Genomic DNA, 15,000 nt, shown 5'->3' with positions numbered 1-15,000 from the left:
CTAGAGCCTGGTCAGGTTCATGTTAGTGTTCTGTAGAGTAGTCTAGAGCCTGGTCAGGTTCATGTTAGTGTTCTGTTCAGTTGACCAAAAATCTATGTTTAGTGTTCTCCTTAAATATAAATATTTTTATCCCACGATTTTGTGACCCATTTTTCACCCCTGTGTCAATCATCTAATGTGATCCTGGGCTCTACACACCCTCCGCCAACCTAGTCCCCATATATGGGGGACAAGGGGAGACCAACTTAGTCCCCATATATGGGGGACAAGGGGAGACCAACCTAGTCCCCATATATGGGGGACAAGGGGAGACCAACCTAGTCCCCATATATGGGGGACAAGGGGAGACCAACCTAGTCCCCATATATGGGGGACAAGGGGAGACCAACCTAGTCCCCATATATGGGGGACAAGGGGAGAGCAACCTAGTCCCCATATATGGGCGACAAGGGGAGACCAACCTAGACAAGGGGAGAGCAACGGACTTGAACTCATGCTTCCTTCAAGTGTCCAAGTTGCTCCTTTACACCTGACAGGGGGGAGTTTCCCTGGTTGGACGTAGCGCGTGGAAGGAACACGTTATTCCAACCAGTTCGTGTTTAGTGTTCTGTAGAGTAGTCTAGAGCCTGGTCAGGTTCATGTTAGTGTTCTGTAGAGTAGTCTAGAGCCTGGTCAGGTTCATGTTAGTGTTCTGTAGAGTAGTCCAGAGCCTGGTCAGGTTCATGTTAGTGTTCTGTAGAGTAGTCCAGAGCCTGGTCAGGTTCATGTTAGTGTTCTGTAGAGTAGTCCAGAGCCTGGTCAGGTTCATGTTAGTGTTCTGTAGAGTAGTCCAGAGCCTGGTCAGGTTCATGTTAGTGTTCTGTAGAGTAGTCCAGAGCCTGGTCAGGTTCATGTTAGTGTTCTGTAGAGTAGTCTAGAGCCTGGTCAGGTTCATGTTAGTGTTCTGTAGAGTAGTCTAGAGCCTGGTCAGGTTCATGTTAGTGTTCTGTAGAGTAGTCCAGAGCCTGGTCAGGTTCATGTTAGTGTTCTGTAGAGTAGTCCAGAGCCTGGTCAGGTTCATGTTAGTGTTCTGTAGAGTAGTCCAGAGCCTGGTCAGGTTCATGTTAGTGTTCTGTAGAGTAGTCTAGAGCCTGGTCAGGTTCATGTTAGTGTTCTGTAGAGTAGTCTAGAGCCTGGTCAGGTTCATGTTAGTGTTCTGTAGAGTAGTCTAGAGCCTGGTCAGGTTCATGTTAGTGTTCTGTAGAGTAGTCTAGAGCCTGGTTAGGTTCATGTTAGTGTTCTGTAGAGTAGTCTAGAGCCTGGTCAGGTTCATGTTAGTGTTCTGTAGAGTAGTCTAGAGCCTGGTCAGGTTCATGTTAGTGTTCTGTAGAGTAGTCTAGAGCCTGGTCAGGTTCATGTTAGTGTTCTGTAGAGTAGTCCAGAGCCTGGTCAGGTTCATGTTAGTGTTCTGTAGAGTAGTCTAGAGCCTGGTCAGGTTCATGTTAGTGTTCTGTAGAGTAGTCTAGAGCCTGGTCAGGTTCATGTTAGTGTTCTGTAGAGTAGTCTAGAGCCTGGTCAGGTTCATGTTAGTGTTCTGTAGAGTAGTCCAGAGCCTGGTCAGGTTCATGTTAGTGTTCTGTAGAGTAGTCTAGAGCCTGGTCAGGTTCATGTTAGTGTTCTGTAGAGTAGTCCAGAGCCTGGTCAGGTTCATGCTAGTGTTCTGTAGAGTAGTCCAGAGCCTGGTCAGGTTCATGTTAGTGTTCTGTAGAGTAGTCCAGAGCCTGGTCAGGTTCATGTTAGTGTTCTGTAGAGTAGTCCAGAGCCTGGTCAGGTTCATGTTAGTGTTCTGTAGAGTAGTCTAGAGCCTGGTTAGGTTCATGTTAGTGTTCTGTAGAGTAGTCCAGAGCCTGGTCAGGTTCATGTTAGTGTTCTGTAGAGTAGTCCAGAGCCTGGTCAGGTTCATGTTAGTGTTCCATTTGTGGAGTGTTTCCAGTGAGACAGCATAAACCTCTAGAATGACTAGTAATAACCATAATAGTATTAATAATAAACCTTTGTCTACGATGTGGTCCAGTCCTCCCAGCAGTCTCAGCTCTTCTTTAAACCAGTCTCCTGCTCTCTTAGACGTCAGAGATAGAAGAGTCTCCATGGCCAGATGACCAGCCTGACCCCACACACACACACACACACACACACACACACACACACACACACACACACACACACACACACACACACACACACACACACACACACACACACACACACACACACACACACACACACACACACACACACACAACGGATAAGTCAATTATTTTATTGCATGTCTTGGTTGATTGATTGAATGCTTGATCCGCAATATTGCGTTTATACCTTAGAGTATATATACTCTAAGGTTTATACCCTAACCCTTAAAATACTGACAGAAGTAGCACCACTACGACCGTGTAAACACCTAGCTTAGCTAGTAGCCACTGACTGTAAACAATTTACAATTTAGCAGACGCTCTTAATCCAGAGCGACTTACATTAAGCAAGAACAAAAAAGCATGGGAATACATCACATAAAAACATTTATCAAGAAACATGTGTAAGCTAAGAAAGTAACAGTGGAATATCTATATAATGAAGCTATACATATAAACTATACATATATACTATACTATGCTATACATATGTACTATGACGTGCTATGACTACATACAATGCAATTATAGTGCTGTCTACATAACATGCTATAAGTCTGTATCAAATGCTATCTAAGTCTACACCAGTAAGACGCGCAAACGCGGGAAGCGAACGCAGCTCGTACATATTTTTTTTTTTTTTAAGTTAAGTTATTTTTAAGTTAAGTTTTTAACTTAGCCATAACCATATAAGGAGTCCCCAAAGCGACTATACGTCCAAATATGGAGTGTGTTGCATAAATCACAAACAAATCACTCAGCTCCATATATGGGCACAAAGGGGGGGGACACGCACGGACAGACATGATCTGCTAGGTCTCATAGTAAGTGCTCACTGCATTCGCAATCACTACGTTCGCAATAAATGCTATCTAAGAGGGTGGGGTAAGTGTCACAGTAATAGTAATAGTAGTAATAGTAATAGTAGTAATAGTAGTAATAGTAATAATCGTAATAATAGTAATAGTAATAGTAATAATAGTAATAGTAATAGTAATAATAGTAATAGTAATAATAGTACCGTTATGTTCATCAGGTCCAGGTGCTTGTTGTGAACCGTGTCACAGTAATAGTAATAGTAGTAATAGTAGTAGTAATAGTAATAGTAATAGTAATAATAGTAATAGTAGTAGTAGTAATAGTAGTAGTAATAGTAATAGTAACAGTAATAGTAATAGTAGTAATAGTAATAATAGTAATAGTAGTAGTAGTAATAGTAGTAGTAATAGTAATAGTAACAGTAATAGTAATAGTAGTAATAGTAATAATAGTAATAGTAGTAGTAGTAATAGTAGTAGTAATAGTAATAGTAACAGTAATAGTAATAGTAGTAATAGTAGTAATAGTAGTAGTAATAGTAATAGTAACAGTAATAGTAATAGTAGTAATAGTAATAGTAATAATAGTACCGTTATGTTCATCAGGTCCATGTGCTTGTTGTGAACCGTGTCACAGTAATAGTAGTAATAGTAATAGTAATAATAGTAATAGTAATAGTAGTAATAGTAGTAATAGTAGTAATAGTAATAGTAGTAATAGTAATAATAGTAATAATAGTACCGTTATGTTCATCAGGTCCAGGTGCTTGTTGTGAACCGTGTCACAGTAATAGTAATAGTAGTAATAGTAGTAGTAATAGTAATAGTAACAGTAATAGTAATAGTAGTAATAGTAGTAGTAATAGTAATAGTAACAGTAATAGTAATAGTAGTAATAGTAATAATAGTAATAGTAGTAGTAGTAATAGTAGTAGTAATAGTAATAGTAACAGTAATAGTAATAGTAGTAATAGTAATAATAGTAATAGTAGTAGTAGTACCGTTATGTTCATCAGGTCCAGGTGCTTGTTGTGAACCGTGTCACAGTAATAGTAGTAATAGTAATAGTAATAATAGTAATAGTAATAGTAGTAATAGTAATAGTAGTAATAGTAGTAATAGTAATAGTAGTAATAGTAATAATAGTAATAATAGTACCGTTATGTTCATCAGGTCCAGGTGCTTGTTGTGAACCGTGTCACAGTAATAGTAATAGTAGTAATAGTAGTAATAGTAATAGTAATAGTAATAATAGTAATAGTAATAGTAATAGTAATAGTAGTAATAGTAGTAATAGTAATAGTAGTAATAGTAATAATAGTAATAGTAGTAATAGTAATAATAGTAATAGTAATAATAGTACCGTTATGTTCATCAGGTCCAGGTGCTTGTTGTGAACCGTGTCACAGTAATAGTAGTAATAGTAGTAATAGTAATAGTAATAGTAATAGTAGTAATAGTAATAGTAATAGTAGTAATAGTAATAGTAGTAATAGTAATAATAGTAATAGTAACAGTAATAGTAATAGTAGTAATAGTAATAGTAATAGTAATAGTAATAGTAGTAATAGTAGTAATAGTAATAATAGTAATAGTAATAGTAGTAATAGTAGTAGTAATAGTAATAGTAACAGTAACAGTAACAGTAATAGTAATAGTAGTAATAGTAATAGTAGTAACAGTAACAGTAATAGTAATAGTAGTAATAGTAATAATAGTAATAGTAGTAGTAGTACCGTTATGTTCATCAGGTCCAGGTGCTTGTTGTGAACCGTGTCACACAGCTTCCTGATCTTCTCCTTGACCTTGGTCATCTCTCTGGCGCTGAGCTGGGAGGAGGCGTGGCTTCCCTCTGAAGCCCCTCCCCCTGAGGAGGAGGCTCCGCCCCCTCCGTCCAGCTCCAGCTCCAGCAGGCGGATCATCAGGTCCAGACAGGACCGGTCCAGGTCCATGTTCAACCGGTCCCGGGACAGGATGTACATGAGACTGGCTGTGCAGAGGGCCAGGTTCTGGTAGAGAGACATGGACACAGAGAGAGAGAGACAGAGACAGAGAGAGTTAATGCAGCTCTCAAGTGAAAACATTCTGCCCTAACTATTTGATACAAATCAACATGCTTGTCATGTGAAATACCATGTTTACCATGTGTGTGTGTGTGTGTGCGCGCGCGTGTGTGCGCGTGTATGTATATAGTACACATGTATAATATATAATATAGTATAGTATGTATAGTTTACATAACAGATCCAGTAGGCATCGCTGCCCTCTGGAGGCAGCATTATGCAACATTATTTAAAAGGTGAGCCTTTTCATATAGGCACTATTGAAGAAGAAAGTACTTTTTTTTAACACCCACGAGGTTGTTAATGCCATACAGCAACTAGCTGACAGAAAATCAGACTCCATGCTGTCTGTCGTTCTGGTTCCCATAATAAAAGACAAAGCTGGGAAAGTAGGGAGTATAGATAACTACAGACTCATAGCTCTTGCCAGTATTGTGTCCAAAGTACTAGAAAAACTACTCCTCGATAGACTAAGTATTTACATTTCCACCACTGACAATCAGTTTGGCTTCAAGCCCAAACATAGTACAGACTTATGTATTTATGCTCTGAAAGAAGCAGTGGAGACCAGTGTATACTTATGTATTTATGCTCTGAAAGAAGCAGTGGAGACCAGTGTTGGGCATCGTTATGTATTTATGCTCTGAAAGAAGCAGTGGAGACCACAGACCAGTGTTGGGCATCGTTACTTTGTAAAGTAACGTCGTTAGGTTACTGGATTACTGCCCATGAAAATAATCCCTTACCGTTACAGATTACCTTCTGAGAAAAGTAACAAGTTAAGATTATTTTCCGTTATTTTCCGTTTTAAAACCCATTTTTTATGCTTGCGCAAGTTGGTTACATTGTATTAGCCCTACTGCCTACCGTCAATGCGCCGCATTATCACGGCCCGGTTAAAAACGATACACACCATGAACTGACCATAGACAATATCCCCTTTACAGCTCTCTTTATTAACGAATATAAGTCGCCACAATCGCCAGCCTATACACGTAGGACTGGACAGAAAGAGCTATAGTGCAGAGAGTACAGACAATACCAGACTAGGCTGTTGCGCTGCGCTCTGATGCCCTCTCCACGCCGCGCACCGTGGCCCATGAACAACAATAACAACTCCACGTGGACCCACGACGACCCACGTATGAATTAGATAGTTTATAAGAAATGGCACGGCGGCCATCCTTGCAGGCAGTGACAGTAACATAATGAGAATCCTGTAGGCTACCACCCCTACCACTGTCATGGTAGCTGGCTATACAACCGAAACAACTGCCTCTTCAAAATAAAAGCTGCTTGTAACAATACTTTTATTTCTTAAGTGAACTACAGGATGTAGTAGACGCAGGATGTATAGTACATGGTATAGTGGGCTTGGAAGGATAAATCACACAGAAGGCAGGAGAAATAAACTCCGCAGACTGTCGGGGCTTTATTATTTTTAAATCTTGCCAACAGAATGAACAGGGACACATTATAGTAACGGGATTACTTTGTTGGAAATGTAACTAAGGAACTAACTACTAAATTGCAAAACTAACAAGTTACTTTATTCCGTTACCAATAAAAGTAGGGCCTTACATAATGCCGTTATTAATAGCGCCGTTACACCCAACACTGGTGGAGACCTATAGAAGGCAGGGCTCTACTACGCTGGTTGGTTGTATTTATAGCGTCGAGAGCCTTTGACCGAATCCATCACTACAAGCTTTTTAATAAGCTCAAGCTTATTATCTACACAGCTCCACTGTGGGTGAAGTATAAGAAGGAGAGCTTACGCAAACTGCAAGTATAGCCTATAATGACTGTCTTCGTATCCTGTTGAAAAAAACCAAGGAGCACTATAGAGCCAGTGGGCTTTTCTGTTCATTGGGTCTCACTACGTTCATGGCTCTGTTGAGGAACTTGACATTTAAATTCATGAGCAGGCTGGATCGCTCACTGAATGGACTCATTGGACAGATGACAGACCCGGGCCGTATAGTTCTGTAAGGTACACTTCTACCATCAGAGGACACTGAATGGACTCATTGGACAGATGACAGACCCGGGCCGTAGTTCTGTAAGGTACACTTCTACCATCAGAGGACACTGAATGGACTCATTGGACAGATGACAGACCCAGGCCGTAGTTCTGTAAGGTACACTTCTACCATCAGAGGACACTGGCATGAGTGCCTCGCCTAGAGTAGTAACCTGTGGGTCTGGGTAAATGTACTGTATTTTTATTTTATTTTTATTTGTATTCTCGTATTTGTGATGTACTGTCTTACCTTGTGGGCCACGAGCCTGTAATAAAGTTTATATATTTACATAGATACTCCACTGTTACGTTCTTAGCTTACACATGATTCATGATAACTACCTTTTATATGATGTGATGCATGCCATGCTTTTGTTATAGAGCACCGAAGTCTGACGTCACTTCCAGTAGAGGGCGTCAGTCCCCAGGTTCATGTATTTGTTTAGTTGCATTGAAATCCCCATTGAGGGGATTTTAGATCGCCTCATATAACAACTAAGGCTGTCACGATTCTCGATACGAATCGAAATTGAATCGAAATTGACGTTCGATTCAGTGTATCGAAATGACGCACCGTCTCGCGATGTTTTATGTTTTTACTTCCGCGAGCGGCCGGGCCATTCCGCCCATGCAAATGCATGGAGAAAAAAAGAGACGAAAAGCCAGCTGTATCGGAGCCGTGCCACACACACACAGTCAGTCACACACACACACACACACACACACACACACACACACACACACACACACACACACACACAGAGAAAGAGAGAGAGGAGAGAGGAGTTGACAGAAGTGAGAGAACGAGACCGCTGTTGCGTTTCACATGGCCAGTGCTGTTGTAGACAGCGGCGACGACGATGATACACGGAAATAAGTGTGGAAAAGAAGACGAGTGCCGTATCCCAAAGGCAACACGTCAAATATGGGCCAGCATCTTAGCAGACATCACAAATAAATCGATCTGTCCAACGACGATGGTACAAAGACAAGTTAGCTTGATGCTAACGCGACCCCCCCCCTCTCTCTCTCTCTCTCTTTAATGCGCGATAGAGACGCGTCTCTCTCTCTGACTCTCTCTCTCTTTAACATGCGATAGAGAGATGCGTCTCTCTCTCTCTCTCTCTCTCTCTCACCACTTAGACAACAACACAGCCAACTATATTCTAGATTCTTATAGAGAAAAGCTCTCAGCTAATTCGCCCCGTGCAAAACAATTAACGCACAGAGTTGCGGTCTGCATAGCTGCAGACATGCGACCACTTTCAATGGTGGAAAACGCTGGCTTTCAATATTTAATGAGAGTTGCAGAACAGCAGAACCACATTACAAAATGCCATGCAGGTCGCATATGACCACGCGTGTGTTGCCTGGCATGTATGATAAAGTGAGGGCACAAATCACTGAAGGGCTGAGCCATGCAGATCAAATTGCACTAACAACAGATGGGTCTATATACTATTTGTCTTTTTTTTTTTCTTTTACTTACTTAGAGCTTAACAAGAATGTTACAAGTCATCTCATCTTAAAGAAACATTTTAAAAATGTTAGGGCATAAAACCCAAAGTTGTTAAACCTTTTATTATTCTCATTCTGATTTGTTATTTATAGAAAATAAATGTGACTTATTGGGAAACAAGTGTTTTTCTTTACAACACTAACACCTAACCCTAACCCTAAGCCTAAATTATAATGAATATAGCCCTCAATGCTGAAAAAGGAGGTTTTTAAAAAATAGATTGAAAAAATTGAATCAAACATCGAAGCAAATCGTGAGCTTCAAATCGAAAATTGAATTGAATCGTGGACTAGGCGAATCGTGATAGCGAATCGAACATCGAATCGAATCGTGAGCTGCAAATCGAAAATTGAATTGAATCGTGGACTAGGCGAATCGTGACAGCCCTAATAACAACTGTGTTTGAAAGATAAACATGTCACCCCGGCCGCTTCACTCATATGGATATGAAGAATCAACTGACCGAGAGAAAACGCTAATGTTACTGCTGCTGAATTAGTTAGATTTTCGCTAGAAGCAGACTGTATCATATATGAGTGACTGACTGTTGCAAACGATACAGAGACACCTCCCTGACAATAACGCAGAGACAGCTTGTTTATTTTTGGACCACAACGCTTATAGTAGACGATATTAAGATCACCCCATGTTATTCTCCATAGAGAAATTACTTCCGCGAACCAGGAGGGGAATCGTCGGGATGAGCGAGTTACGTCAGGACTTTAGAACCAGGGGAATGGAAGGGATGAGCGAGTTACGTCAGGACTTTAGAACCAGGGGAATCGTCGGGATGAGCGAGTTACGTCAGGACTTTAGAACCAGGAGGGGAATCGAAGGGATGAGTGAGTTACGTCAGGACTTTAGAACCAGGGGAATGGAAGGGATGAGCGAGTTACGTCAGGACTTTAGAACCAGGGGAATGGAAGGGATGAGCGAGTTACGTCAGGACTTTAGAACCAGGGGAATCGTCAGGATGAGCGAGTTACGTCAGGACTTTAGAACCAGGGGAATCGAAGGGATGAGCGAGTTACATCAGGACTTTAGAACCAGGGGAATCGAAGGGATGAGCGAGTTACGTCAGGACTTTAGAACCAGGGGAATGGAAGGGATGAGCGAGTTACGTCAGGACTTTAGAACCAGGGGAATCGAAGGGATGAGCGAGTTACGTCAGGACTTTAGAACCAGGGGAATGGAAGGGATGAGCGAGTTACGTCAGGACTTTAGAACCAGGGGAATCGTCGGGATGAGCGAGTTACGTCAGGACTTTAGAACCAGGGGAATCGTCGGGATGAGCGAGTTACGTCAGGACTTTAGAACCAGGGGAATCGAAGGGATGAGCGAGTTACGTCAGGACTTTAGAACCAGGGGAATCGAAGGGATGAGCGAGTTACGTCAGGACTATAGAACCAGGGGAATCGTCGGGATGAGCGAGTTACGTCAGGACTTTAGAACCAGGGGAATCGAAGGGATGAGCGAGTTACGTCAGGACTTTAGAACTAGGGGAATCGAAGGGATGAGCGAGTTACGTCAGGACTTTAGAACCAGGGGAATCGAAGGGATGAGCGAGTTACGTCAGGACTTCGGTGCTCTATTGTTTCATCTAAGCAGTCCCTCTGACCGATTTTGAGATTTTGAAGTGAGATTTTCTTTGCCCATGAAGTCCTGAGAAAGTTCCCCTTGCACGACTTTTTCTAAATATTCGATTCAAATCATTTCTGTTTTTTTGTTCATCTGAAACGTTTTGTAAATATGATTTTAGGCATACTTATACCTATTATATCTGCTCTTTTTCGCCCAAATAATAATAATGAATTGCATTTTTATAGCGCTTTTACAAGTGCTCAAAGCGCTTTACAATGGTTCATTCATTCATACATTGGGAGGTGAAGCGGCTTCCCGAATACTGGACAACTCACCCCGGTGCGTGCCCGTTTTTCCTCCCAGAATCTTCCCCAGTGAGGGGGATAACTTTGTAATATGCTAATTGGCTGTTCGTATTCTTTTTGGAAAAATATAAAAAGATACTCCTGTGGAAAGGCTGTATTATTTTACTTATATTGACCCTATAAACAATTTAGTATTATTTAGTATATGTAAGGTTTTGCCCCCTCAAATGGTACCTCGTCAGATAATCCCACATATCCTACAACAACTTCTGTGAACAGACTTCACTGTATAGTAAGTAAAGGTAAGTAGCCTTGCCGAGCCATGAGGCCCATAGGGCAGGAGCCTATCTCCTGTTTCTGTAGCCATGAGGCAGCTTGATGTACAAGTACACCCCCTGGACATGACGCTAGTATGTCGCAGTATAGTAGCTTTCCATAAATCATATTTGTACTTAGGCTGTCATGAAAGTTTATAGTTAGAGAAATTCAAAGTCCAGCCTCTCCCACCCTTAGAGGATATACTGTAAACTCCCACCCCTCACTGGGGAAGATTCTGGGAGGAAAACAGAAACGGGGTGAGTTGTCTTGTTACCCCCGTGTGGGTGTGTGTGTGTGTGCGTGCGTGTGTGTGTGTGTGTTAACTCACAGGGTGCTGTGGGGCGTCATTGAGTGTTTTGAACACCAGGGCGACCTTCCCTCTGGCTCTGAGATGCATTCTGAACGACCCCATCGCACAGCGGGTGGCCAGGCTGATCACACTGCGCACGCACACACACACACACACACAGAGAAGAGGAAGAGGGAGGAAAGTGACATTAATGACTTAGTCAACCAGACTCCCCAACACAAGGGCAGTTCTGCCCTCCCCAACACAAGGGCAGTTCTGCCCTCCCCAACACAAGGGCAGTTCTGTCCTCCCCAACACAAGGACAGTTCTGTCCTCCCCAACACAAGGACAGTTCTGCCCTCCCCAACACAAGGGCAGTTCTGTCCTCCCCAACACAAAGACAGCTCTGCCCTCCCCAGGACTAGGACAGTTATGTCCTCCCCAACACAAGGACAGTTATGTCCTCCCCAACACAAGGACAGTTATGTCCTCCCCAACACAGGGGCAGTTATGTCCTCCCCAACACAAGGGCAGTTCTGTCCTCCCCAACACAAGGACAGTTCTGTCCTCCCAAACACAAGGACAGCTCTGCCCTCCCCAACACAAGGACAGTTATGTCCTCCCCAGCACAAGGACAGCGCTGTCCTCCCCAACACAAGGACAGCTCTGTCCTCACCAACACAAGGACAGCTCTGCCCTCCCCAACACAAGGACAGCTCTGCCCTCCCCAACACAAGGACAGCTCTGCCCTCCCCAACACAAGGACAGCTCTGTCCTCCCCAACACAAGGACAGCTCTGTCCTCCCCAACACAAGGACAGCTCTGTCCTCCCCAACACAAGGACAGCTCTGTCCTCCCCAACACAAGGACTGTTATATAGTAGTGATAATTGTGTTGCCAGGTATTATGCAGTAATAAGTAATAGTTACTTCAGGTTGCCAGGTATTATAATAAGTAATAGTTACTTCAGGTTGCCAGGTATTATACTAATTAATCAGTAATAGTTACTTCAGGTTGCCAGGTATTATACTAATTAATAAGTAATAGTTACTTCAGGTTGCCAGGTATTATGCAGTAAATCAGTAATAGTTACCTCAGACATCGTGTGTTCAGGGGCTGTCCAGTCTTCAGGCCGGTTGCCAGGTATTCAAAGTCGTCGGTAAACTCCTGGTTCTCCCCGAACTCCACCACGTCGTTAAAATGCTTCACGTGCTGCACTACAGTGTAGAGCTGGACAGACAGACAGACAGACAGACAGACAGACAGACAGACAGACAGATGTGAGTGATAACATATCAAAATATGCAATATTAACCTAATAAAACTATTAAATTAACAAAAGTAGCTACGCTTTGCGCTACCAGAGCGAGCCACATCACTTCCTTGTTTTGCTGCAAGTAGGCTATGTGACGGGAGAAAACGAATGAATACGAATGAAGTTCCACCTCATGTCAGAGCTTCTCAATCCTTGTCTGTGTTTAAATCACGTCTGAAAACTCACTTGTACTCCTTGGCATTTGAACATACTGATTAAGAGTTGCTGCTTCCACAGCATTGTGTCCTTATGTTGCCCTGTTTATGTACTACTGTTGTTGTTGTTGTTGTTTAGTATTTATTCGTGTACAGCCTGCACACTTTCATTATATTTCATGTCTTCCTCAGGCTAGTGGGGATATATTATCCATATTTACATGTCCATTTATTTCAGACATGCTCCAGTATGTGAAGAGTCTGGCTGTGCAATCAACTCATTTTGGATTACTGATAGCACCGAATATTCGCACGCCGAAAATATTCGGCAGAAAAAGGCCAAAAATGTGTTTTTGAATAATAATAGTGTATGCAATTAATGCATTCAAAAGAGCTGAATAAATGTTTTCTGGACCCATAATAGAGCGTCGCAGTCCCGCCCCTCTCAGTCCCGCCCCTCTCGAGTCGTGACAAATCAGGACAACAAACTTTGGAATTTTGGACCAAACAAATAATTACAAAGTAGTTTTTTTTTTTTTAACTTTCTAATTATTTGTTCGGCCCAAAACATTGTGTTTGTTGTCATGATTTGTCACGACAAGAGTTGTCCCTGTCCGCGGCGTAAACGTCTTTAAATAAATACTTTCTGAAAAGTCTATGGCCCCAAGTTGTGGAACACCCTACCACTGCACCTTAAAAGGGCTTTCTGGGTCTATGGCCCCAAGTTGTGGAACACCCTACCACTGCACCTTAAAAGGGCTTTCTGGGTCTATGGCCCCAAGTTGTGGAACACCCTACCACTGCACCTTAAAAGGGCTTTCTGGGTCTATGGCCCCAAGTTGTGGAACACCCTACCACTGCACCTTAAAAGGGCTTTCTGGGTCTATGGCCCCAAGTTGTGGAACACCCTACCACTGCGCCTTAAAAGGGCTTTCTGGGTCTATGGCCCCAAGTTGTGGAACACCCTACCACTGCGCCTTAAAAGGGCTTTCTGGGTCTATGGCCCCAAGTTGTGGAACACCCTACCACTGCGCCTTAAAAGGGCTTTCTGGGTCTATGGCCCCAAGTTGTGGAACACCCTACCACTGCGCCTTAAAAGGGCTTTCTGGGTCTATGGCCCCAAGTTGTGGAACACCCTACCACTGCGCCTTAAAAGGGCTTTCTGGGTCTATGGCCCCAAGTTGTGGAACACCCTACCACTGCGCCTTAAAAGGGCTTTCTGGGTCTATGGCCCCAAGTTGTGGAACACCCTACCACTGCACCTTAAAAGGGCTTTCTGGGTCTATGGCCTCAAGTTGTGGAACACCCTACCACTGCACCTTAAAAGGGCTTTCTGGGTCTATGGCCCCAAGTTGTGGAACACCCTACCACTGCACCTTAAAAGGGCTTTCTGGGTCTATGGCCCCAAGTTGTGGAACACCCTACCACTGCACCTTAAAAGGGCTTTCTGGGTCTATGGCCCCAAGTTGTGGAACACCCTACCACTGCACCTTAAAAGGGCTTTCTGGGTCTATGGCCCCAAGTTGTGGAACACCCTACCACTGCACCTTAAAAGGGCTTTCTGGGTCTATGGCCCCAAGTTGTGGAACACCCTACCACTGCACCTTAAAAGGGCTTTCTGGGTCTATGGCCTCAAGTTGTGGAACACCCTACCACTGCACCTTAAAAGGGCTTTCTGGGTCTATGGCCCCAAGTTGTGGAACACCCTACCACTGCACCTTAAAAGGGCTTTCTGGGTCTATGGCCCCAAGTTGTGGAACACCCTACCACTGCACCTTAAAAGGGCTTTCTGGGTCTATGGCCCCAAGTTGTGGAACACCCTACCACTGCACCTTAAAAGGGCTTTCTGGGTCTATGGCCCCAAGTTGTGGAACACCCTACCACTGCACCTTAAAAGGGCTTTCTGGGTCTATGGCCCCAAGTTGTGGAACACCCTACCACTGCACCTTAAAAGGGCTTTCTGGGTCTATGGCCCCAAGTTGTGGAACACCCTACCACTGCACCTTAAAAGGGCTTTCTGGGTCTATGGCCCCAAGTTGTGGAACACCCTACCACTGCACCTTAAAAGGGCTTTCTGGGTCTATGGCCCCAAGTTGTGGAACACCCTACCACTGCACCTTAAAAGGGCTTTCTGGGTCTATGGCCCAAAGTTGTGGAACACCCTACCACTGCACCTTAAAAGGGCTTTCTGGGTCTATGGCCCCAAGTTGTGGAACACCCTACCACTGCACCTTAAAAGGGCTTTCTGGGTCTATGGCCCCAAGTTGTGGAACACCCTACCACTGCACCTTAAAAGGGCTTTCTGGGTCTATGGCCCCAAGTTGTGGAACACCCTACCACTGCACCTTAAAAGGGCTTTCTGGGTCTATGGCCCCAAGTTGTGGAACACCCTACCACTGCACCTTAAAAGGGCTTTCTGGGTCTATGGCCCCAAGTTGTGGAACAC

At 43.4% G+C, this 15,000-nt stretch overlaps 1 protein-coding gene across 2 annotated transcripts in view; it reads right to left on the bottom strand.

The window, feature by feature from the left end:
• Nucleotides 1-15,000, bottom strand: part of LOC308333451 (uncharacterized protein) — a 47,790-nt gene that overhangs the window by 8,879 nt on the left and 23,911 nt on the right. For both annotated transcript variants that reach the window (XM_080789872.1, XM_080789873.1), the window contains exons 14-17: nucleotides 12,178-12,314; nucleotides 11,124-11,235; nucleotides 4,723-4,995; nucleotides 2,032-2,143 (exon numbers count right to left, since the gene is read on the bottom strand). In XM_080789872.1, coding sequence (XP_080645998.1) covers nucleotides 2,032-2,143; nucleotides 4,723-4,995; nucleotides 11,124-11,235; nucleotides 12,178-12,314 — 634 coding nt within the window. The remainder of the gene's footprint in view (nucleotides 1-2,031; nucleotides 2,144-4,722; nucleotides 4,996-11,123; nucleotides 11,236-12,177; nucleotides 12,315-15,000) is intronic.

Source organism: Protomyctophum bolini (assembly GCF_963924005.1).
Source record: "Protomyctophum bolini genome assembly, chromosome: 18".
Taxonomy (NCBI): domain Eukaryota; kingdom Metazoa; phylum Chordata; class Actinopteri; order Myctophiformes; family Myctophidae; genus Protomyctophum; species Protomyctophum bolini.
The sequence above is the reverse complement of the archived record's forward strand: the minus strand, read 5'-3'. Positions and strand labels throughout refer to the sequence as shown.